Below are 26,917 nucleotides of genomic sequence, written 5' to 3' on the forward strand. Positions count from 1 at the left end.
TTTGTATGGACAATGGCAAGTTAGTGAATATGCCTTTTCTGAGGCTATAAAGTTGAATTCAACATATTTTTCTGATAATAGAGTCCGGAAATATTGATCTTTTCAATGTTTGCGTTTTGTTTGCAGATAGGTGTTTTATAAATAACCGTTGAATATGTATCTTTCACAGGGGGACTATTCCCAACCGAATCTCACGAATATGATGTGTTTCGGTTCGCGCTCTCGCACCACCAGGATATCCCCAAACTGGTGCCGCAGGTGGATATGGTCAAGATGGGCAACAGCTTCTCCATGACATATGCTTGTAAGTCTTTTCCCCCAGGGTCTCTGTCCTCCCCATTCCACCCATCCCTCCCAGTTATTTCTTAGTTCACCTCATGGGTTATTTATTCATACGATCAATCTGTTGTCCTCCCGCTCAATGAAACCACTGGCCAACGCTTGTCCAGGAATGATTCGTCTGTGCTACGTGGAGGTATCTGGCATTGATAGATGTAGTTATCATATATACAATTACAGCTGGTTATTCTGTCACTGTAAAGATGGTCCGAGAATGTGTGCTTTTTTGCATCCATCTGCATCGTTCTCTCTCATAAGAAGCTGTGTGTGTGGGAGTGTGTGGCTCTCTATCTTATAAGAGGCAGTGTGTGTGTGAGCAAGAGAGAGACCTCAGTGCAATGAGCACATTTTTCTGACAAATCTACCATGTAGGTTACAGACAATATAACCAGATGGAACAAAGTGGTTATATACTTTATATAACAAATATTGAAGCTGATCAAGCAACTCCCCTTTCCCACCGACATTCAGGAGAAGCCTGTTCCCACAAAGCCCTGTTCCTAATTACAGATGGATTTGTATTCATTCAGCTTCAGCTGGCACCAGCTACTCAGGTTATCTTTCTCATTACAGTAACCTAGCCTACAACACCATACCACTCAAATGGCTCCAACCGCCGTGACTCACTCAACTTCAGAAGGTGGGCTCTGTGCGTTTCAGGAACACGTCTAATAGGGTTCTAATTACCGGAACACGGTAGGAGAAATATTACATAGTAGACCTTCAATTTGTTCACCCTTGGACATCATTATCTTCATGGATGAGCTCACTTACATGGGGGCGAGCGTGTAAGGTGACACTCAGGCACGTAGGAAAGAGGATTTATAGTTTATTGTAAAGCACTGTGGATCAATGCTGGTCACCGGTCAAAGCAGCTAACTTACTCTCGTGTAAGTACATCAACCACCGAATTGTCATCGCACAGCCTGTCTGCTCTGATGATGCCCAAATCAAATGTTTAATCGTTTTAGCAGCACTGTCACAATCACCTTCCCTTAGCAGATACAGACACCGAAGCGGCTTTGTAACATGTTTTAAAGACCAAGGTGATATGGTAGCCCAATCATTCCCCCGTCTGCTGAAAAGCAAGAAAAAAACATAATAAAATGAAAAATAACTTAATTTCTGGAGTTATGTATGTGTATTTTTGTGTGTTCCAACATTCACTTTTGGGATTTTAAACACCAAGGTGCCCTTGAGTTTTTATGTATTTAAGTTGGTACATCTAAAGGTAGGCCATGTCCCAGGTGCTCCATGTTGGACACTGTGCATTTTTATTTTATTTATTTATTTCACCTTTATTTAACCAGGTAGGCAAGTTGAGAACAAGTTCTCATTTACAATTGCGACCTGGCCAAGATAAAGCAAAGCAGTTCGACAACATACAAAAACACAGAGTTACACATGGAGTAAAACAACATACAATCAATGATGCAGTAGAAAAAAATAAGACTATATACAATGTGAGCAAATGATGTGAGATAAGGGAGGTAAAGGCAAAAAATGCCATGGTGGCAAAGTAAATAAAGTATAGCAAGTAAAACACTGGAATGGTAGATTTGTAGTTTGAAGAAAGTTCAAAGTTAAAATATAAATAATATGCATCAGGCCGATGCAGCTGGGTGCTGGCTTCAGATGAACCATACACAATACATTCTCCTCCCTGACAACTCTCTTTTTCCACACTAGTCTCCTCAGGACTGCTTGAAGTGCGACATTCAATTTCACTGGCAGAGTCTTCAGACATTGATAACTGTGTTGTTCTGTGTTTTTTTTCCTACTCTGAGACAAGACTTGAATTTAAAGGCAGTTTTTATTCTGTTTCACATACTTGTCATGCTTTTCCTCTGATCTCTGCCTCGGCTCTGAAGAGACGCAGTTCTGTTTTGAAAAAAACTAAACGAAAAGGAAATCAGAAAAAAAGGAAACCGTGGATGTATTTTAAGTCAGATGATATCTAATGCAATAGGACTGTAACACATGATATCTAATGCAATAGGACGGTAACACATGATATCTAATTCAATAGGACTGTAACACATGATATCTAATTCAATAGGACTGCAAACATGATATCTAATGCAATAGGACTGTAACACATGATATCTAATGCAATAGGACTGTAAACATGATATCTAATGCAATAGGACTGTAACACATAATATCTAATGCAATAGGACTGTAACACATGATATCTAATTCAATAGGACTGCAAACATGATATCTAATGCAATAGGAGTGTAATTTAAATGTTTTTTTTTTTTTTTTTAACCCTTATTTTACCAGGTAAGTTCACTGAGAACACATTCTCATTTACAGCAATGACCTGGGGAATAGTTACAGGGGAGAGGAGGGGGAGGAAAGAGCCAATAGTAAGCTGAGGATGATTAGGTGACCGTGATGGTATGAGGGCCAGATTGGGAATTTAGCCAGAACACATTGGGATCTTTAGTGATCACAGAGAGTCAGGACACCCGTTTAATGTCCAATCCAAACGTCACAGCACCCTACACAGGGCAATGTCCCCAATCCCTGCCCTGGGGCATTGGGATATTTTTTTAGAGCAGAGGAAAGGGTGCCCCCTACTGGCCCTCCAACACCACTTCCAGCAACATCTGGTCTCCCATCCCACTTCTGGTCCCAACAAGAATAGTTAAACATGTCCGGCATGAGGGAGAAGAATCAGCATGTTTATCAGAACAGTCATTGTAACCATTACACAACAATGTTATGTAGGAATGTCAATTACACCTGTCATAACGGCTCACTGACCTTTAATGTAGCCTACATCATAGCTGACACAGCTGGAGATTAGGGGAGTATATTTTCCCTAGGCTAACACAAAAGGAACTTTCATGAGGAATTCCTATTCAAACTACAGACAGAAATGTGAAATATTGATGCTCTCTGTCATTTATGCCCCAAGGTTTTTTTTGTATGTCACATTTCAACCCATCAGATCTGTGTCACAAACCAGGTTTCCATTTTATGCAAGTAAAGTACATGTTGGATAAAAAATGTCATGACAGGCCTGATGGAAACGTTCTAAATGTAGACAAAGCAAAATACGCTAGACAAGGTGGGATCTTTTTGTGTCGTTAAAATGAATTATGTGAGAAATGTTGGTAGAAACGCTTTTATGTGCAAATATTCATATCATAACCATAATATCAAAATAAACTTGGAGTCACACATGTTGTGTGGTCCTCCCACTACGACTCATCAGGAAAGCATGCAGTTTATCTCACTACAATACATTTAAGTTAGCAAAAATAGATAACATCTTGCTACCGTGGAAAAGGAAATACCTGTCTATTTGTGTAAAAATCCCCCTGATTTAACTCTTTAGCCATATCCTATTTTCTTATGGCCCTGCCTACACCTACACCACGCTTGTTTTTTAAATTATATGAACAAAATATATTCAATTTTATTTGGAATGGCAAGCCAGACAAAATTAAATGGGCTAATGAATATGAATTCAGAGGGCAGACATTATTCAATATTAAAGCATTAGACCTCTCAATAAAGGCTTCAGTCATACAAAAACTATTCTTAAATCCAAACGGGTTCTCAAGAATGGCCTTTTTCTCTTTATTCAGATTACAGCCTCTCACTTTTGGTTATTTGAAAATCAAATCATCTCCAAAATATTGCTATTTTTAAAACAAGCCAAAGAAAGCTGGTTACTATTTCAGTTTAATCCACCAGAAAAGACAGAATATTACAACAAATATTATTGTTCAACTCAAATATATTAATGTAAAAATATTTTTTTGTAAAAAAATTGTATAATCTTTGTCAATTATATCATAAATAGGACTGGTGGTTATGTAACACATGCAGCTAACGTAAATATACAGTGGGGAGAACACTGCCGAGACTCCAACCTCTCCACAATGGCCAAGACCAGAGAGCTGTGTAAGGACATCAGGGATAAAATTGTAGACCTGCAAAAGGCTGGGATGGGCTACAGGATAATAGGCAAGCAGCTTGGTGAGAAGGCAACAACTGTTGGCGCAATTATTAGAAAATGGAAGAAGTTCAAGATGACGGTCAATCACCCTCGGTCTGGGGCTCCATGCAAGATCTCACCTCGTGGGGCATCAATGATCATGAGGAAGGTGAGGGATCAGCCCAGAACTACACGGCAGGACCTGGTCAATGACCTGAAGAGAGCTGGGACCACAGTCTCAAAGAAAACCATTAGTAACACACTACGCCGTCATGGATTAAAATCCTGCAGCGCACGCAAGGTCCCCCTGCTCAAGCCAGCGCATGTCCAGGCTCGTCTGAAGTTTGCCAATGACCATCTGGATGATCCAGAGGAGGAATGGGAGAAGGTCATGTGGTCTGATGAGACAAAAATAGAGCTTTTTGGTCTAAACTCCACTCGCCGTGTTTGGAGGAAGAAGAAGGATGAGTACAACCCCAAGAACACCATCCCAACCGTAAAGCATGGAGGTGGAAACATCATTCTTTGGGGATGCTTTTCTGCAAAGGGGACAGGACGACTGCACCGTATTGAGGGGAGGATGGATGGGGCCATGTATCGCGAGATCTTGGCCAACAACCTCCTTCCCTCAGTAAGAGCATTGAAGATGGGTCGTGGCTGGGTCTTCCAACATGACAACGACCTGAATCACACAGCCAGGGCAACTAAGGAGTGGCTCCGTAAGAAGCATCTCAAGGTCCTGGAGTGGCCTAGCCAGTCTCCAGACCTGAACCCAATAGAAAGTCTTTGGAGGGAGCTGAAAGTCCGTATTGCCCAGCGACAGCCCCGAAACCTGAAGGATCTGGAGAAAGTCTGTATGGAGGAGTGGGCCAAAATCCCTGCTGCAGTGTGTGCAAACCTGGTCAAGAACTACAGGAAACGTATGATCTCTGTAATTGCAAACAAAGGCTTCTGTACCAAATATTAAGTTCTGCTTTTCTGATGTATCAAATACTTATGTCATGCAATAAAATGCAAATGAATTACTTAAAAATCATACAATGTGATTTTCTGGATTTTTGTTTTAGATTCCGTCTCTCACAGTTGAAGTGTACCTATGATAAAAATGACAGACCTCTACATGCTTTGTAAGTAGGAAAACCTGCACAATTGGCAGTGTATCAAATACTTGTTCTCCCCACTGTATGTGTCACGTGTGCTCCCTCTCCGGCCTCTAGGTCATCAGGCCTGCTGATTATTACGCACACCTGTCACCATCGCTACGCACACCTACGCATCATTAGACTCACCTGGACTCCATCACTTCCCTGATTACCTTCCCTATATATGTCATTCCCTTTGGTTCCTTTCCCAGGCATCATTGTTTCAGTTTCATGTCTGTGCGTTGTTCGTGTTTCTTGGTTTGCGTTATGTTTTCATTTATTTATTAAATGATTCACTCCCTGAACTTGCTTCCCGACTCCCAGCTCACATGTTACAATATGGAAATATCTCCTTTATTCAAAATTATAGCCAACTAATTTCAGCATTACAGCAAAAATGGAGGAGGCAAGTGGAAAGGGGAGAAGGTAAGGAACTTGTCTGTCGGCCCCGCATTAAAGACCAAAATTGGTTAAAGAAAATTGTGATGAATAAAAAAGTGTACCAGTTTCATTTATTAAGGACCAAACATTGACAGCTGTGCCGTACAGGTGGCAAAATAGTTGGGAAGAGATTTTCGATGTACCGATTCCATGGCATATGGTTTATGAACTGATACACAAAACGATGTCGGATTCAAAACGTAGTTTTTCAGCTTCAATTATTATATCAATTTCTTTCAACCAATAGAATGTTATATACAGTGCCTTCGAAAAGTATTCAGACCCCTTGACTTTTTCAGTTTCTTATGTTACAGCCTTATTCTAAAATGGATTAACCTCTCTTGGGGAGGTGGGACGCTACAACTATTTTACACCATTTTAAAGATACACGTCTCCTTAATGTAACCACATTGTCCGATTTCAAAAAGGCTTTATGGCGAAAGCATAAAGTTAGATTATGTTAGGACAGTTCTAACACAAGAAAAACCACACAGCCATTTTCCTAGCAAGGACAGGCGTCACAAAAACCAGAAAACCAGCTAAAATTATGCACTAACCTTTGACGATCTTCATCAGATGACACTCCTAGGACATCATGTTACACAATACATGCATTTTTTGTTCCATCAAGTTGATATTTATATCCAAAAACAGCCTTTTACATTGGCGCGTGATGTTCAGAAAATATTTTGCCTCCAATACTGCCAGTGAATCAGCACTACAATTTACAAAAATACTCATCATAAACGTTGATAAAATATTAAACTGTTATTCAAAGAATTATAGATGAACATCTCCTTTATGCTGTGACAGATTTCAAAAAAGCTTCACGGGGAAAGCACACTTTGCAATAATCTGAGTACTGCGCTCAGAAAAAGACATCAAGCAATACAGATACCCGCCATTTTGGAGTCATCTAAAATCATAAATAGCATTAGAAATATTCACTTACCTTTGATGATCTTCATCAGAAGGCACTTCCAGGATTCCCAGGTCCACAATAAATGTTGTTTTGTTCGATAAAGTCCATAATTTATGTCCAAATAGCTCCTTGTTGTTTGCCCGTTCAGTAAGCTACTCCAAGTGTAGGAAGCGCGGCCAAAATGTCACGACGAAAAGTCTAAAAAAGTTCTATTTACGTTCGTTCAAACATGTCAAACGTTGTATAGCATCAATCTTTAGGGCCTTTTTAACTTAGAACTTCAATAATATTCCAACCGGATGATTCCAATGTCTTGAAAAACATTTTGGAACACAGCTACCCCTCACGTGAATGCGCGCCAATGAACTCATGTGCTTTCCTGAGTCAACAACTTCCAACTTCCTTTGTTGGCTCTCTGTTCACCATAGACGCCTCAAATAACTTTCTAAAGACTGTTGACATCTAGTGGAAGCCTTAGGAAGTGCAAAATGAACCCTAAGTCACTGTGTGTTAGATAGGCAATCACTTGAAAAAACTACAGCCTCAGATCCTCCACTTCCTGGTTGTATTTTTTCTCAGGTTTTTGCCTGCCATATGAGTTCTGTTATACTCACAGACATCATTCAAACAGTTTTAGAAACTTCAGAGTGTTTTCTATCCAAATCGACTAATACTATGCATATTCTAGTTCCTGGGCCCGAGTAGTAGGCCGTTTAATTTGGGTACGTTTTTCATCCGGCCGTGAAAATACTGCCCCCTACCCAAGAGAGGTTAAATAAATAAAAATCTTCAGCAATCTACACACAATACCCCATAATGACAAAGCGGAAACAGGTTTTTTGAATTTTTTGCAAAAAACAGAAATACCTTATTTACGTAAGTATTCAGAACCTTTGCTCAGGTGCATCCTTTTTCCATTTATCATCCTTGAGATGTTTCTACAACTTGTTTGGAGTCCACCTGTCATAAATGAAATTGATTGGACATGATTTGGAAAGGCACACACCTGTCTATATAAGGTCCCACACTTGACAGTGCATGTCAGAGCAAAAACCAAGCCATGAGGTTGAAGGAATTATCCGTAAAGCTCAGAGACAGGATTGTGTCGAGGCACAGATCTGCGGAAGGGTACCAAAAAGATTCTGCAGCATTGAAGGTCCCCAAAAACACAGTGACCTCCATCATTCTTAAATGGAAGAAGTTTGGAATCACCAGACTCGGCCGGGCTTAGCAATCGGGGGAGAAGGGCCTTGGTCAGTGAGTTGACCAAGAACTCGATGGTCACTCTGACAGCACTCTAGAGTTCCTCTGTGGAGATGAGAGAACCTTCCAAAAGGACAACCATCTCTGCAGCACTCCACCAGTCAGGCCTTTATGGTAGAGTTTCCAGACAGAAGCCACTCCTCTGTAAAAGGCACATGACAACCCGCTTGGAGTTTGCCAAAACGCACATAAGGACTCTCAGACCATGAGAAATAAGATTCTCTGGTCTGTGGAAACCAAGATTGAACTCTTTGGCCTGAATGCCAAATCTCACGTCTGGAGGAAACCTGGCACTATCCCTACGGTGAAGCATGGTGGTGGCAGCATTATGCTGTGGGAATGTTTTTCAGCGGCAGGGATTGGGAGAGTAGTCAGGATCGGGGGCAAAGATAAACGGAGCAAAGTACAGAGAGATCCTTGATGAAAACCTGCTCCAGAGCGCTCAGGACCTCAGACTCGGGGTGAAGGTTCACCTTTCAACAGGACAATGACCCTAAGCACACAGCCAAGACAACACAGGAGCGGCTTCGGGACAAGTCTCCGAATGTCCTTGAGTGACGCAGCCAGAGCCCGGACTTGAACCGGATCAAACATCTCTGGAGAGACCTGAAAATAGCTGTGCAGCAACTCTTCCCATCCAATCTAACAAAGCTTGACAGGATCTACAGAGAAGAATGGGAGAAACTGCCCAAATACAAATACAAGCTTGTAGCGTCATACCCAAGAAGTCTTGATGCTGTAATCACTGCCAAAGATGCTTCAACAAAGTACTGAGTAAAAGATCTGAATACTTATGTAAATGTGATATTTCAGTTTGATATTTTTTATACATTTTTGCTTCGTCATTATGGGGTGTTGTGTGTAGATTGATGAGGCATTTTAGAATAAGGCTGTAACGTAACAAAATGTGGAAAAAGTCAAGGGGTCTGAATACTTTTAAAAGGCACTGTATATGGGGGATACAACCATCCCAGCTTTGTAGATTTTGCTGCAAAGAGACAACATCTTTAGATCACTTGTTTTGGTACTGCCCATACGTAGCTTGTTTTTGCTCGCAGGTTCAGGAATGGCGACAACATTTACCTGGAACTAACTCTGCAAATAGCACTGCTGGGTGATTTGAAAAGGTATAGTCAAGCAATCAATAATATAATAATACTCTTAGCAAAACATTTTAGTTTACTCAAATTAGGTGAGGGATTGGAAAGGTTAGGGGAAATAATAAAGAAGGAAAATATATAAAAAATATATACGGGGGATTGGATATGATGCAGACAATTCCATTGATAGAAGCCACTATCTATCTGATCTACCCCCTAAAAAAACACTACTGCAGGTCTGAGACAAGGCCACTTGTATTTCTAAACCATTTCTTGTGCTGAACAACCCTTGAGCTGAGCTGGGTATTGGCAGCCGCTGTGATGACAACACATTGCCAGATTGTGGTGAGTGAACAGTGATCCCGCTCCTCTCCGTCCCTAACACGAAGGGACAGATCAGATCCTGTCAGCTGAGACAGCCACGGCTTCCATGTGACACGCATCAGGTAGCCTATCGGTTAGAGCGTTGAGCCAGTGACTGAAAGGTCGGTGGTTCCAATCTCCGAGCTGGCTTGGTGAAAAATCTGTTGACTCACCCTTAAGCACTTAACCCTAATTGCTCCTGTAAGTCGAGTGTCTGCTAAATGACTATGTAAATAACAGGCACAACAGATGGAAGACGTGATGTACGTACGACAGAGAAGACAGGGACACCATTTCTCTCTTTGTTTCAGAATGTGCTTCAAGAGGATGTGGAAAAGGTTAACATTACATTACATTTTGGAATCTGGACTTCATGATGATCTGCTTAGTGTGTGTATGAATGAAAGTTAATCCGTGTCTGTGTGTGTGTGCGTGTGTGTCCGGGTGTGTGCGTGTGTGCATTTGTGCATCCGGGTGTGTATGTGTGTGTGTGCTTGCGTGCATGTGTCTGTGCGTGCATTTGTGCATCTGTTTGTATGTGTTTGCGTGAATAAGCCTGGGAAGTTGCGGACTATGACGGTCAGAGGCAGTAGGAGGCTGAATGGCTCCTTGTGTCTGTGGATGAATGGAGCTCCTCCGGATGAGGGAGGTACTCATCAGTGTGGCTGAGGCCTGCATGCCTTGCACTCCAAATGACACCCTATTCCCTATTTAGTGCACTACTTTTGACCAGGACTCATAGGGTTTATATTGGGAATAGGGTGCCATTTGGGACGTAGACTATATGACCACCCACTTCCTCCAGCCCTCCCCGTGCCTCCCACTAACCTCACGTTTCACCCCCCCCTTCCCCCAACAACTGTTCGGTTTAAACAGAGTAGGGCAGTAAGGGATGTAACGGTTGGGGATGTAACGGTTGGGGATGTAACGGTAGGGGATGTAACGGTAGGGGATGTAACGGTAGGGGATGTAACGGTTGGGGATGTAACGGTAGGGGATGTAACGGTAGGGGATGTAACGGTTGGGAATGTAACGGTAGGGGGTGTAACGGTTGGGGATGTAACGGTTGGGGATGTAACGGTTGGGGATGTAACGGTAGGGGATGTAACGGTTGGGGATGTAACGGTAGGGGATGTAACGGTAGGGGATGTAACGGTTGGGAATGTAACGGTAGGGGGTGTAACGATTGGGGATGTAACGGTTGGGGATGTAACGGTTGGGGATGTAACGGTAGGGGATGTAACGGTAGGGGATGTAACGGTTGGGGATGTAACGCTGGGGATGTAACGGTTGGGGATGTAACGGTAGGGGATGTAACGGTAGGGGATGTAACGGTTGGGAATGTAACAGTAGGGGGTGTAACGGTTGGGGATGTAACGGTTGGGGATGTAACGGTAGGGGATGTAACGGTTGGGAATGTAACGGTAGGGGGTGTAACGGTTGGGGATGTAACGGTAGGGGATGTAACGGTTGGGGATGTAATGCTGGGGATGTAACGGTAGGGGATGTAACGGTAGGGGATGTAACGGTTGGGGATGTAACGTTTGGGGATGTAACGCTGGGGATGTAACGGTTGGGGATGTAACGGTAGGGGATGTAACGTTTGGGGATGTAACGGTTGGGGATGTAACGGTTGGGGATATAACGGTAGGGGATGTAACGGTTGGGGATGTAACGTTTGGGGATGTAACGGTTGGGGATGTAACGGTTGGGGATGTAACGGTTGGGGATGTAACGGTTGGGGATGTAACGGTTGGGGGTTGGGCGGACTGGTATAGGTGAGAGAACAGACAGAACAGGGTAGATGGTGTAGAAGGAAAATGGTTGACGTTGATGGAACAATAATGTCTTTCTCCTGTTGAGTCATCGGCAGTGTTTGTATGTGCACGCCCTGTGTGTGTTTGTGTGTGTGTGTGTGTGTGTGTGTGTGTCTGTGTGTGTGTGTGTGTGTGTGTGTACGTTTGTTCATCTTTGTGTTATTTGTGGGTGTATGTTTCCATGTGTTTGTGTGTGTAGCCTATGTGTTCATAAAAAGATCTAGCTTGACTGTCTCTCTACATGTTTCCATGTTTAAACATAACTGCAGTGGAATGGATACCTTGAGCTAAACAGAGAGTACTAGTCAGTCTTCCCCTTGGTTAGCGTTGACATCACCATAATCTGCTATTGACTGGCTTTAGAACAGGGACGGAGCGGAGGCATAAATACCTGATTTTGTGTCAAATCTCCTGCAGGCATTAAGTTATAACTCCAGTGTGGTGCTAAGTAAATATGTTGGTGAGGTGTTGCTTTAACGTTGGTTACCTGGTGAAGAGATATCGTATCCATATGGAGGGCTGCCTATTTAAACAAACAAAATTCAATTTTATAATAAAATTAAATATTTGTATTAAGAATTGTTAGCTATGTACAACAAAACCAACATTCACAATTAAACTATATGAATAAAATTTATTTTTATTTATTTTTTATTTCACCTTTATTTAACCAGGTAGGCAAGTTGAGAACAAGTTCTCATTTACAATTGCAACCTGGCCAAGATAAAGCAAAGCAGTTCGACAACATACAAAACCACAGAGTTACACATGGAGTAAAACAACATACAATCAATGATACAGTAGACAAAAATATGACTATATACAATGTGAGCAAATGATGTGAGATAAGGGAGGTATAGACAAAAAAAAAAGGCCATGGTGGCAAAGTAAATAAAGTATAGCAAGTAAAACACTGGAATGGTAGATTTATAATTTGAAGAAAGTTCAAAGTTAAAATATAAATAATATGGTGCAAAGGAGCAAAATAATAAATAAAATAAATAAATACAGTAGGGGAAGAGGAAGTAGTTTGGCCTAAATTATAGATGGTAAAATAACAATTCCTTCGTACATTTTTTTAAATACAAAATAAGCCTCTGTATGTTTTTCGGGTATCCTTCTTAAGTGACCACAAAAGATACAAAAATAAATAGTATTAGTAATATGATTACTACAGTGATCTATTCTGTTATTTCTATGACTGACCAAACCAACCAGTTCTAGCATCACCAGTTCTAGCATCACTATTATCCCTAATTGGATCCATAGCTAAGCAGATTAATGTTGTCACTATAATCTTCTGCTGCAGTATTTCTCTTCTGAGGGCCTTTAATGGAAGTGTGTGTGTGTGTGTGTGTGTGTGTGTGTGTGTGTGTGTGTGTGTGTGTGTGTGTGTGTGTGTGTGTGTGTGTGTGTGTGTGTGTGTGTGTGCGTGTGTGTGTGTGTGTGAGAGCCCTAAGCCAGGTCTGATCACACAAAGACATCCACATCAATAAGAGGATAGAAAAGTACAGTACTGTAGCCTGGTCTAGAGGACCAACAGGAATTACTACTACAGTACTATAGCCTGGTCTGGAGGACCAACAGGAATTACTACTACAGTACTGTAGCCTGGTCTAGAGGACCAACAGGAATTACTACTACAGTACTGTAGCCTGGTCTAGAGGACCAACAGGAATTACTACTACAGTACTGTAGCCTGGTCTAGAGGACCAACAGGAATTACTACTACAGTACTGTAGCCTGGTCTAGAGGACCAACAGGAATTACTACTACAGTAATATAGCCTGGTCTAGAGGACCAACAGGAATTACTACTACAGTACTGTAGCCTGGTCTAGAGGACCAACAGGAATTACTACTACAGTACTGTAGCCTGGTCTAGAGGACCAACAGGAATTACTACTACAGTACTGTAGCCTGGTCTAGAGGACCAACAGGAATTACTACTACAGTACTGTAGCCTGGTCTAGAGGACCAACAGGAATTACTACTACAGTAATATAGCCTGGTCTAGAGGACCAACAGGAATTACTACTACAGTACTATAGCCTGGTCTAGAGGACCAACAGGAATTACTACTACAGTACTGTAGCCTGGTCTAGAGGACCAACAGGAATTACTACTACAGTAATATAGCCTGGTCTGGAGGACCAACAGGAATTACTACTACAGTACTGTAGCCTGGTCTAGAGGACCAACAGGAATTACTACTACAGTACTGTAGCCTGGTCTAGAGGACCAACAGGAATTACTACTACAGTACTGTAGCCTGGTCTAGAGGACCAACAGGAATTACTACTACAGTACTGTAGCCTGGTCTGGAGGACCAACAGGAATTACTACTACAGTACTGTAGCCTGGTCTAGAGGACCAACAGGAATTACTACTACAGTACTATAGCCTGGTCTAGAGGACCAACAGGAATTACTACTACAGTACTGTAGCCTGGTCTAGAGGACCAACAGGAATTACTACTACAGTAATATAGCCTGGTCTGGAGGACCAACAGGAATTACTACTACAGTACTATAGCCTGGTCTAGAGGACCAACAGGAATTACTACTACAGTACTATAGCCTGGTCTAGAGGACCAACAGGAATTACTACTACAGTACTATAGCCTGGTCTGGAGGACCAACAGGAATTACTACTACAGTACTGTAGCCTGGTCTAGAGGACCAACAGGAATTACTACTACAGTACTGTAGCCTGGTCTAGAGGACCAACAGGAATTACTACTACAGTATTGTAGCCTGGTCTGGAGGACCAACAGGAATTACTACTACAGTACTATAGCCTGGTCTAGAGGACCAACAGGAATTACTACTACAGTACTATAGCCTGGTCTAGAGGACCAACAGGAATTACTACTACAGTACTATAGCCTGGTCTGGAGGACCAACAGGAATTACTACTACAGTACTGTAGCCTGGTCTAGAGGACCAACAGGAATTACTACTACAGTACTGTAGCCTGGTCTAGAGGACCAACAGGAATTACTACTACAGTATTGTAGCCTGGTCTGGAGGACCAACAGGAATTACTACTACAGTACTGTAGCCTGGTCTAGAGGACCAACAGGAATTACTACTACAGTACTATAGCCTGGTCTAGAGGACCAACAGGAATTACTACTACAGTACTGTAGCCTGGTCTAGGGGACCAACAGGAATTACTACTACAGTACTGTAGCCTGGTCTGGAGGACCAACAGGAATTACTACTACAGTACTGTAGCCTGGTCTAGGGGACCAACAGGAATTACTACTACAGTACTGTAGCCTGGTCTAGAGGACCAACAGGAATTACTACTACAGTACTGTTGCCTGGTCTAGAGGACCAACAGGAATTACTACTACAGTACTGTAGCCTGGTCTAGAGGACCAACAGGAATTACTACTACAGTACTGTAGCCTGGTCTAGAGGACCAACAGGAATTACTACTACAGTACTGTAGCCTGGTCTAGAGGACCAACAGGAATTACTACTACAGTACTATAGCCTGGTCTAGAGGACCAACAGGAATTACTACTACAGTACTGTAGCCTGGTCTAGAGGACCAACAGGAATTACTACTACAGTAATATAGCCTGGTCTGGAGGACCAACAGGAATTACTACTACAGTACTATAGCCTGGTCTAGAGGACCAACAGGAATTACTACTACAGTACTATAGCCTGGTCTAGAGGACCAACAGGAATTACTACTACAGTACTATAGCCTGGTCTGGAGGACCAACAGGAATTACTACTACAGTACTGTAGCCTGGTCTAGAGGACCAACAGGAATTACTACTACAGTACTGTAGCCTGGTCTAGAGGACCAACAGGAATTACTACTACAGTATTGTAGCCTGGTCTGGAGGACCAACAGGAATTACTACTACAGTACTATAGCCTGGTCTAGAGGACCAACAGGAATTACTACTACAGTACTATAGCCTGGTCTAGAGGACCAACAGGAATTACTACTACAGTACTATAGCCTGGTCTGGAGGACCAACAGGAATTACTACTACAGTACTGTAGCCTGGTCTAGAGGACCAACAGGAATTACTACTACAGTACTGTAGCCTGGTCTAGAGGACCAACAGGAATTACTACTACAGTATTGTAGCCTGGTCTGGAGGACCAACAGGAATTACTACTACAGTACTGTAGCCTGGTCTAGAGGACCAACAGGAATTACTACTACAGTACTATAGCCTGGTCTAGAGGACCAACAGGAATTACTACTACAGTACTGTAGCCTGGTCTAGGGGACCAACAGGAATTACTACTACAGTACTGTAGCCTGGTCTGGAGGACCAACAGGAATTACTACTACAGTACTGTAGCCTGGTCTAGGGGACCAACAGGAATTACTACTACAGTACTGTAGCCTGGTCTAGAGGACCAACAGGAATTACTACTACAGTACTGTTGCCTGGTCTAGAGGACCAACAGGAATTACTACTACAGTACTGTAGCCTGGTCTAGAGGACCAACAGGAATTACTACTACAGTACTGTAGCCTGGTCTAGAGGACCAACAGGAATTACTACTACCTTACTGGAGTGGTTCTCAAACCTCTCCAATTCAGGTCTACAGGAACATTGTGAAACGGCCGGGGGCGGTTTGAGAACACAGGAATTATTACTATAGTACTGAACTGTATGTGATGGAATGTTGGGTTGCTGGGAGATAACTGGGATAACAGACCAGAGGAATCGCTCAAGATCCACTGCGAAATTATACATCTGTCCAGCTAAGCAAGATGTAAGGAGAGAACGCCATAACCGGCCACTAGGGGCAACGGTGAGCACTCTTATCATTAAGCCCTTTAGTAAATTAGATTTGCTCACCTCCTGCATCCTCTGTCCTCTCTCGCCTGCTTTTGAAAAAGGTCAAAGTTAAAGGTGCAATATGCAGAAATCGTTCTGCCATTTCCTGGTTGCTATAATTCTCATAGTTTGCCTAATTTCAGTTTGAGTGACTAAACAAGCATTCATTGTTTAAAACCTGTTAGGGCTAGGGGGCAGTATTTACACGGCCGGATAAAAAACGTACCCGATTTAATCTGGTTATTACTACTGCCCAGAAACTAGAATATGCATATAATTATTGGCTTTGGATAGAAAACACCCTAAAGTGTTTAAAACTGTTTGAATGGTGTCTGTGAGTATAACAGAACTCATAATGCAGGCAAAAACCTGAGAAGATTCTGTACAGGAAGTACCCTCTCTGACCATTCCTTGGGCTTCTTGGCCCTGTTTATTGAAAACTTAGGATCTTTTCTGTAACGTAACACTTCCTACGGCTCCCATAGGCTCTCAGAACCCGGGAAAAAGCTGAATGGTGGCTTTGCAGGCCCTGGCTGAAAAACATTAGCGCGTTTGGATAGTGGTCGGTCAGAGTACTATGAGACTGAGGCTAGTGTAGGGGGACACCATGTTTTTATTTTCTCTCTCTTTGTACTAAAACACGATTTCCCGGTCGGAATATTATCGCTTTTTTACGAGAAAAATGGCATAAAAATTGATTTTAAACAGCGGTTGACATGCTTCGAAGTACGGTAAAGGAATATTTAGATTTTTTTTGTCACGAAACACGTCGGCGCGTAACCCTTATTTACCCTTTCGGATAGTGTCTTGAACACACGAACAAAATTCCGCTATTTGTATATAACTATGGATTATTTGGGACCAAACCAACATTTGTTATTGAAGTAGAAGTCCTGGGAGTGCATTCTGACGAAGAACAGCAAAGGTAATAACATTTTTCTTATAGTAAATCTGACTTTGGTGAGGGCTAAACTTGGTGGGTGTGTAAATAGCTAGCCCTGTGATGCCGGGCTATCTACTTAGAATATTGCAAAATGTGCTTTCACCGAAAAGCTATTTTAAAATCGGACATAGCGAGTGCATAGAGGAGTTCTGTATCTATAATTCTTAAAAGAATTGTTATGTTTTTTGTGAACGTTTATCGTGAGTAATTTAGTAAATTCACCGGAAGTTTGCGGGGGGTATGCTAGTTCTGAACGTCACATGCTAATGTAAAAAGCTGTTTTTTGATATAAATATGAACTTGATTGAACAAAACATGCATGTATTGTATAACATAATGTCCTAGAAGTGTCATCTGATGAAGATCATCAAAGGTTAGTGCTGCATTTAGCTGTGGTTTGGGTTTATGTGACATTATATGCTAGCTTGAAAAATGGGTGTGTGATTATTTCTGGCTGGGTACTCTGCTGACATAATCTAATGTTTTGCTTTCGTTGTAAAGCCTTTTTGAAATCGGACAGTGTGGTTAGATTAACGAGAGTCTTGTCTTTAAAATGGTGTAAAAATATGTTTGAGAAATTGAAGTAATAGCATTTCTAAGGTATTTGAATAACGTGCCACAGGATTCCACTGGCTGTTACGTAGTTGGGACGTTTTCGTCCCACCTACCCTAGAAAGGTTAAAGAATTTAAACCGCTTTGAAATATCTTTCCCATAACCAAAAATAGTGTATTTTCAGTGTTTTGAAGCACTGAACTTTTGGTGTACAAAACCAAAAGTAAAAGATGCAAAAACAAAACTTAAGAATGGGAAGCATAGAAATAGAGCACATAGAATATATCTACCACTTTTTAGACTTGCTGTCAATGAGAATCACAGATCCATAACTCATACTTCTATGTGAATTTGCTCGGGTCGCCCAAAAAGTTACATATTGCAGCTTTAATTGAGGAGAGTTGGTGAGGAGAGTGAACGTGTATGTTTTTCTCCTCTGACAAAACAAAAGCTGATTCAAAGGGGATGTGGTAGATGGCCAAACTCTTCTGCGGTATGACACATAGTATACTCGATGAAAGGAGGGGAGGACACTCTTCCGTTTGTATACTAATTAATTGGCCCGCGGAGAGAGGGTCACGTTTTTTTATATTTTTTAACCCTAGCCCAAACCTTAACCCTTAACTTAACCATTCGGAATGAATGGCCAAATTTAACCTTTGAAATTTTACTTTGATGAACAAGTGTTTGGATGTCTGATTCTGAAGTAAGAGCCTGTTGGATAGAGATGGTGTTGGATTTCGGTGAGTTATCCCGGGTGCTGGACCCTTATTAACCATGTCAAAGTACCACTACACGGGTTAGATTATAACAACCCCGTAGATGTATGGAATATGAATGTTGGTGTATAGTTCACTGTCTTTAGGACAACCAGGGAGTCAAAAGGGAGTAATGTTGCAGAGTTGTACAGTCTCAGGCTACAATACAAAGAGAGGCGATGTAGAGAGACTCTCCTCTCCTCTTCTTCTGCAGTCTGATGCCTCGGCCTAGAGAGACTTTCCTCTCCTCTTCTTCTGCAGTCTGATGCCTCGGCCTAGAGAGACTCTCCTCTCCTCTTCTTCTGCAGTCTGATGCCTCGGCCTAGAGAGACTCTCCTCTCCTCTTCTTCTGCAGTCTGATGCCTCGGCCTAGAGAGACACTCCTCTCCTCTTCTTCTACAGTCTGATGCCTCGGCCTAGAGAGACTCTCCTCTCCTCTTCTTCTACAGTCTGATGCCTCGGCCTAGAGAGACTCTCCTCTCCTCTTCTTCTGCAGTCTGATGCCTCGGCCTAGAGAGACTCTCCTCTCCTCTTCTTCTGCAGTCTGATGCCTCGGCCTAGAGAGACTCTCCTCTCCTCTTCTTCTGCAGTCTGATGCCTCGGCCTAGAGAGACTCTCCTCTCCTCTTCTTCTGCAGTCTGATGCCTCGGCCTAGAGAGACTCTCCTCTCCTCTTCTTCTGCAGTCTGATGCCTCGGCCTAGAGAGACTCTCCTCTCCTCTTCTTCTGCAGTCTGATGCCTCGGCCTAGAGAGACTCTCCTCTCCTCTTCTTCTGCAGTCTGATGCCTCGGCCTAGAGAGACATTCCTCTCCTCTTCTTCTGCAGTCTGATGCCTCGGCCTAGAGAGACTCTCCTCTCCTCTTCTTCTGCAGTCTGATGCCTCGGCCTAGAGAGACTCTCCTCTCCTCTTCTTCTGCAGTCTGATGCCTCGGCCTAGAGAGACTCTCCTCTCCTCTTCTTCTGCAGTCTGATGCCTCGGCCTAGAGAGACTCTCCTCTCCTCTTCTTCTGCAGTCTGATGCCTCGGCCTAGAGAGACACTCCTCTCCTCTTCTTCTGCAGTGTGGTGGTGATGTGTTTCATCCCTCTGGGTAGCTCTGGGAGTAGACGTGTAGAGAAAAAGAGAGAGTGTGTGTGTGTGTGTGTGGAGTTTAAGATTGAGAACAGAGAAACCGCTGCAGATTCTCCTCCATCACAGCTTACACTCTGCTTAGTCCTCATCCGTCTAATTGCATGATCACTGCTTAGTGGATTCACACACACACACACACACACACACACACACACACACACACACACACACACACACACACACACACACACACACACGCACAATTACTGGAGACAGCGCTTCATCAGATGCGTTTAATGTATTATTCATTGCTCATCCAAAGCTATCACTCTATGGAGTTAGAGGCATAAATATGTATTAATAACCATGTGGAAGAAATAGAAGTGTGGGAGCTTTTGTGTTTAGAAATTCTCTTCTCAGGATTCATTGGGGAATGAAGGGAGATTCACAACGGGGAACTGGAAAAATAGAGAGTGAGACAGGTTTTGGTTTGTGTTACCTACACACCACCTCCACCACCACCACCACAACCACCCCACCAGGGTAGAACCGTGCCCTAGAATGGTGTGTCTCAGCTGGGATGTGGGATTGAGGTGAGAGGGGCTAAGGCACCGTGCCCCAGAATGGTGTGTCTCAGCTGGGCTGTGGGATTGAGGTGAGAGGGGTTAAGACTGGAGCTTAATGGCTCGATTCAATCTGTAGTGCAGAAGATCGCAATTGACATTCCCGGAGACTACACTCACAGTAAATGCTACATATTTAGCCAACATAAGACCTTGGAACATGTCAACATTCACAAGGCTGCAGGGCCAGATGGATTACCAGGACGAGTACTCAAAGCATGCACTTATCAGCTGGCAAGTGTCTTTACTGAAGTTTTCAACCTGTCCCTGACCCAGTCTGTAATACCTATGCTTAAAGCAGATCACCATAGTCCCTGTGCCCAAGAATGCCAAGGTAACCTGTCTAAATGACTATCGCCCTGTAGCACTCATATATGTAGCCATGAAATGCTTTGAAAGTCTGGTCATGGCTCACATCAACACAATCATCCCAGACACCCTGGACCACTCCAATTCGCATACCGCCCAACAGATCCACAGGTCGGTCACTGATGTTGGGCGATTAGGCCTGGCTCACAGTCTGTGTTCCAATTCCCCCCAAAGGCGTTTGATGGGGTTGAGGTCAGGGCTCTGTGCAGGCCAGTCAATTTCGTCCACACCGATCTTGACAAACCATTTCTGTATGGACCTCACTTTGTACATGGGGGCATTGTCATGCTGAAACAGGAAAGGGCTGGTACTTCCTGTAAATAGCCAAGTTATTACCTCATACCCCTGCACATCGACTCGGTACTGGTACTTCCTGTATATAGCCAAGTTATTACCTCGTACCCCTGCACATCAATTCAGTACTGCTACCCCGTGTATATAGCCAAGTTATTACCTCGTACCCCTGCCCATCAACTCAGTACTGGTACCCCGTTTATATAGCCATGTTATTATCTCGTACCCCTGCCCATCACCTCAGTACTGGTACCCCATTTATATAGCCATGTTTTTACCTCGTACCCCTGCCCATCAACTCAGTACTGGTACCCCATTTATATAGCCATGTTATTACCTCGTACCCCTGCCCATCAATTCAGTACTGGTACCCCATTTATATAGCCATGTTATTATCTCGTACCCCTGCCCATCAACTCAGTACTGGTACCCCGTTTATATAGCCATGTTATTACCTCGTACCCCTGCCCATCAACTCAGTACTGGTACCCCGTTTATATAGCCAAGTTATTACCTCGTACCCTTGCACATCGACTCAGTACGGGTATCCCGTGTATACAGCCAAGTTATTACCTCGTACCCCTGCACATCGACTCAGTACTGGTACCCTGTGTATATAGCCAAGTTATTACCTCGTACCCCTGCACATTAATTCAGTACCGCTACCCCGTGTATATAGCCAAGTTATTACCTCGTACCCCTGCACATCAATTCAGTACTGCTACCCCGTGTATATAGCCAAGTTATTACCTCGTACCCCTGTACATAAATTCAGTACTGCTACCCCGTGTATATAGCCAAGTTATTACCTCGTACCCCTGCCCATCAACTCAGTACTGGGACCCCATTTATATAGCCATGTTTTTACCTCGTACCCCTGCCTATCAACTCAGTACTGGTACCCCGTGTATATAGTCATGTTATTACCTCGTATCCCTGCCCATCAACTCAGTACTGGAACCCCGTTTATATAGCCAAGTTATTAGCTCGTACCCCTGCACATCGACTCAGTACTGGTATCCTGTGTATATAGCCAAGTTATTACCTCGTACCCCTGCACATCGACGCAGTACTGGTATCCCATGTATATAGCCAAGTTATTACCTCGTACCCCTGCCCATCAACTCAGTACTGGTACCCCATTTATATAGCCATGTTTTTACCTCGTACCCCTGCCCATCAACTCAGTACTGGTATCCCGTGTATACAGCCAAGTTATTACCTCGTACCCCTGCCCATCAACTCAGTACTGGTATCCCGTGTATACAGCCAAGTTATTACCTCGTACCCCTGCACATCGACTCAGTACTGGTACCCTGTGTATATAGCCAAGTTATTACCTCGTACCCCTGCACATTAATTCAGTACCGCTATCCCGTGTATATAGCCAAGTTATTACCTTGTACCCCTGCACATCAATTCAGTACCGCTACCCCGTGTATATAGCCAAATTATTACCTCGTACCCCTGCCCATCAACTCAGTACTGGTACCCCATTTATATAGCCATGTTTTTACCTCGTACCCCTGCCTATCAACTCAGTACTGGTACCCATGTATATAGTCATGTTATTACCTCGTACCCCTGCCCATCAACTCAGTACTGGTACCCCGTTTATATAACCAAGTTATTAGCTCGTACCCCTGCACATCGACTCAGTACTGGTATCCCGTGTATACAGCCAAGTTATTACCTCGTACCCCTGCACATTGACTCAGTACTGGTATCCCGTTTATATAGCCAAGTTATTACCTCGTACCCCTGCCCATCAACTCAGTACTGGTACCCCATTTATATAGCCATGTTTTTACCTCGTACCCCTGCCCATCAACTCAGTACTGGTACCCTGTGTATATAGCCATGTTATTATCTCATACCCCTGCCCATCAACTCAGTACTGGTATCCTGTGTATATAGCCATGTTATTATCTCGTACCCCTGCCCATCAACTCAGTACTGGTATTCTGTGTATATAGCCATGTTATTACCTCGTACCCCTGCCCATCAACTCAGTACTGGTACCCCGTTTATATAGCCAAGTTATTACCTTGTACCCCTGCCCATCAACTCAGTACTGGTACCCCGTTTATATAGCCAAGTTATTAACTCGTACCCCTGCACATCGATTCAGTACTGGTATCCCGTGTATACAGCCAAGTTATTACCTCGTACCCCTGCACATCGACTCAGTACTGGTATCCTGTGTATATAGCCAAGTTATTACCTCGAACCCCTGCACATCGATGCAGTACTGGTGTCCCGTGTATATAGCCAAGTTATTACCTCGTACCCCTGCACATCGACTCAGTACTGGTATCCTGTGTATACAGCCAAGTTATTACCTCGTACCCCTGCACATCGACTCAGTACTGGTATCCTGTGACTTGATTTGATATGCAGGCTCAGTCAGAAAACCTTAAAAGTTCAACCGCACTACAACGAAGAATTTTTGCGGTACGGATTGAATCGAGCCCTAAGTTGCTATAACTAGGACCCTATAAAATCCTTGTTGCGGAAGGAATCATGGAATCCAGACATTATAACAGAATTCAACAATATTAAAATGTGTTGAACTTAGTAGGAAATCAACTAAATGTATTGAACTTATTCGAGCACACCTTGCGAGCTGCTGCAGAATTCTATGGCACGTTATTTAATTGTCAGCCATTTTTACCATTAATGCTAGTTATTGCTAGTTTGACCAGCAGAGGGCATCTTTGAGAAGCATTTGATAGTCTTCAATATTGGCATAACTAGAGAATTGAAAACCTTTTTTGTAAGAACATAGTATATGGGATTGATTTTAAGAAATGTAGCTTAATTAATTTGATTAATATTGTGGTGTTTCTATTCCAAGAAAAATGAAAAACGAAACCCTCAGGGTTTCCGTTAGGATGGAACGGAAAATATGGCGCTGTACAATGTGATGGTCGGGATTAGGCTACAGTACTAAGAGCATAAGAGGATTGGAGGATTCTAAATGAATATCTAAGGGACATTTTTCTTTAGGGCAAATCTGATCTGTAAGGGGCTTTTATATAATTCTAAATTAATAAATAATAATAATAATTGCTTTGTTTTAAAAACAACGATATATTGGAGATTATTTAGTTTTCAAATAACGTAAAGTGAGCGAGGAAAAAGTCCATTCTTGAACATGGGGTGAGACATTGTTACTAATTTGTAAATAAAGGCAGTTTGTTATTTAGAATGATTTATTTCTGTTTTTATAGGGAGAGAAATCAAAAGCCTATCATCACCTCATGGGTCTCCCGGTCGCGGCCGGCACAGGTATTGATCCAGCATCTGTAGCAACGCAGTTTGCACTGTGATGCAGTGTCTTAGCCACTGTGCTACTCTGACGCTGTACAATGTGATCGATCAGGAGTAGGCTACAGTAAGATCAAAATAATCCTGACATTTCCACACCCTAATTGTAGTCTAAGTTTCTCTTAGAATAAAAACCTTAGTGTAACAACAGTTTTAGTACGTAATACTGACGAGTAGTAACAAAACAATATGTGTATTTTTAGAGACACAGTAACGCCTTGGGACCCAAAAGCATAATCAGTGCTCTAACTCCCACTTGCGCTGATCTGGAGCAATGAAGTAGTGACGCAGGGTACTGTACTAAACCACAAATTACCTCTACGTCCCGCAGCATAATTGCAAAACTTTTAGTTGAGCAAGCACTGTATGCCTTCCTAACGTAGCAGGCGTAAAATAAACGCCTGAGCGAGGTCCCCACATCCGCTTTTCAAGGGCAAAGGAAGCTAGGTTGAAGATACTGTATCCCTGTAACGCCCGTCGTCGCAAGAAGATGCAGCGGAGGTTGTGTGTTCATCTTGACATTTAATAAAAATGAACCACTACAAACAAAACACTTGATAGCAACGACAGCAAACAGTCCTGTCTGGTCCCAACTGAACAAAAACAGAAAACAATCCCCCACAAAACCCAAAGGAAAAACCTGCTCCTTATGTGTGACTCCCAATCAACAACAACGAACTTCAGCTGTACCTGATTGGGAGTCACACACGGCCCAAAACAAAGAAATACAAAAAACCTAGAAAAAGAACATAGAACGCCCACCCAATGTAACACCCTGGCCTAACCAAAATAAAGAACAAAATACCCCTCTCTATGGCCAGGGCGTTAAAATCCCTGAAAACGAGATGTTTCCAGTTTCTACCGACACCGCTGAATAGCTACAAAGTAGAAGATTGATATCATGATTATTTGCATCAATCCAGTGACCCTTTGTTTTGCAAACTCTGCAATCACATGAGCGCTACAGAAACTTTGCTAACCAAACAAAGTCCACTGGCTGGTGGGCACTTAATTAAAAGGTAACTACACCCCAAAGTCTACATTTCTCAGATATTTCCCAGACCTTATAAAGTGGTCTCCTAATGAGGTTTAAGCATTGTTGTGGTCTCCTAATGAGGTTTAAGCATTGTTGTGGTCTCCTAATGAGGTTTAAGCATTGTTGTGGTCTCCTAATGAGGTTTTAGCATTGTTGTGGTCTCCTAATGAGGTTTAAGCATTGTTGTGGTCTCCTAATGAGGTTTAAGCATTGTTGTGGACTTAGAACATTCCATTTCTTTGTTTTTCTATTAAAAATAGTGAGAAAATAGAATTTGGGTACAAATTGAATCAGGCAAATATGATAACAGATTTTTTAGGGCCCTATATAACAGATATAACCATGTGGCTTGTGTGAATCAGACTGTATTGTCAATTCAAAGCAGGGCTGTTAATTCAAACTCATTTTATTTATTTTACCAAGGTCAGGGGTTAAAGTATTGTCTTTACGTCAAAAACTTTTGTCTAACACACACACACGCACACACTGTGAGTCATATCCCATTTTGTGTAACTCATTCTCTCACCCAGCCCCTCTGTTGAAGCCTGTACTGTATATATGCTACGTCTCCCTGTGTTGTTTCACCAGCTAGCCAAGCATGCAATACATGGACAGTGATTGTCTGAACTGCTGTTATGACAGGGATCACTAAGTCCCTGTGTGTGTGTGTGTGTGTGTGTGTGTGTGTGTGTGTGTGTGTGTGTGTGTGTGTGTGTGTGTGTGTGTGTGCATGCGTGTGTTTTTGTGTTACGACGAGGACATGGATCACTTAGCTAAGAGCTCTGGGTCGCTCGTACCGAGCACTGCTGCTGTTACTGTGCTACTGTTGTTACTAGTGTTAGGTTGGATGAGTCTTGGGAGGCAGTGGATGTGTCTGAGTCTGTGTGAGTGGTGTTGCAGTGCAGTAGAGGAAGGACGTACGTCGTGCAGGCAGCTGTCATGTTGTAGCATTACAGACAAGCAGTAGAGAGAGACTCACTCCTCTCTCTCTCTGGTACATCCCTGTCTGTCCCTGTCTGTCTCTGTGTTAATGAGACACACAGACAACAACATATTTAGCTGCCACTTTAGCAGTTCTTACTTTGACAGGTGTGTGTTTTTGATGTTGTTCTTTTGACTGTTTTTACTTTGATGTGTGCGCGTGTTTGTGCAAACACGTGCATATTTAGCTGCGTACACACACCCAGAAGATGCTAAATGAACGTTCTGTCTTGACAAAACTACTGGTAGTGACAGAGAGACTGACGCCATACAACAACAGACCACAGTACAGACCACAGTACAGATCACAGTACAGACCACAGTACAGATCACAGTACAGACCACAGTACAGACCACAGTACAGATCCCAGTACAGACCACTGTACAGATCACAGTACAGATCACAGTACAGACCACAGTACAGACCACAGTACAGACCACAGTACAGATCACAGTACAGACTACTGTACAGATCACAGTACAGACCACAGTACAGATCACAGTACAGACCACTGTACAGATCACAGTACAGATCACAGTACAGACCACAGTACAGACCACAGTACAGATCACAGTACAGACCACTGTACAGATCACAGTACAGATCACAGTACAGACCACAGTACAGATCACAGTACAGACCACAGTACAGATCACAGTACAGCCAGGGAGGGACAGGGAGGGAGAGACAGCAAGACAGGGAGGGAGGGAGAGACAGCCGGACAGGGAGAGAGCAGGACAGGGGAAAGGGAGAGACAGCAGGTCAGGGAGAGAGGGAGAGATAGCAGGACAG

General features: G+C 43.0%; 1 protein-coding gene across 6 annotated transcripts in view; it reads left to right on the forward strand.

The window, feature by feature from the left end:
- gria1a (glutamate receptor, ionotropic, AMPA 1a) overlaps positions 1 to 26,917 on the forward strand; it is a 160,802-nt gene that overhangs the window by 507 nt on the left and 133,378 nt on the right. For all 6 annotated transcript variants that reach the window (XM_029771754.1, XM_029771751.1, XM_029771756.1 and 3 more), the window contains exon 2: positions 170 to 304. In XM_029771754.1, coding sequence (XP_029627614.1) covers positions 170 to 304 — 135 coding nt within the window. The remainder of the gene's footprint in view (positions 1 to 169; positions 305 to 26,917) is intronic.

This window comes from Salmo trutta, chromosome 13 (genome assembly GCF_901001165.1).
Source record: "Salmo trutta chromosome 13, fSalTru1.1, whole genome shotgun sequence".
NCBI classification, from domain to species: Eukaryota; Metazoa; Chordata; class Actinopteri; order Salmoniformes; family Salmonidae; genus Salmo; species Salmo trutta.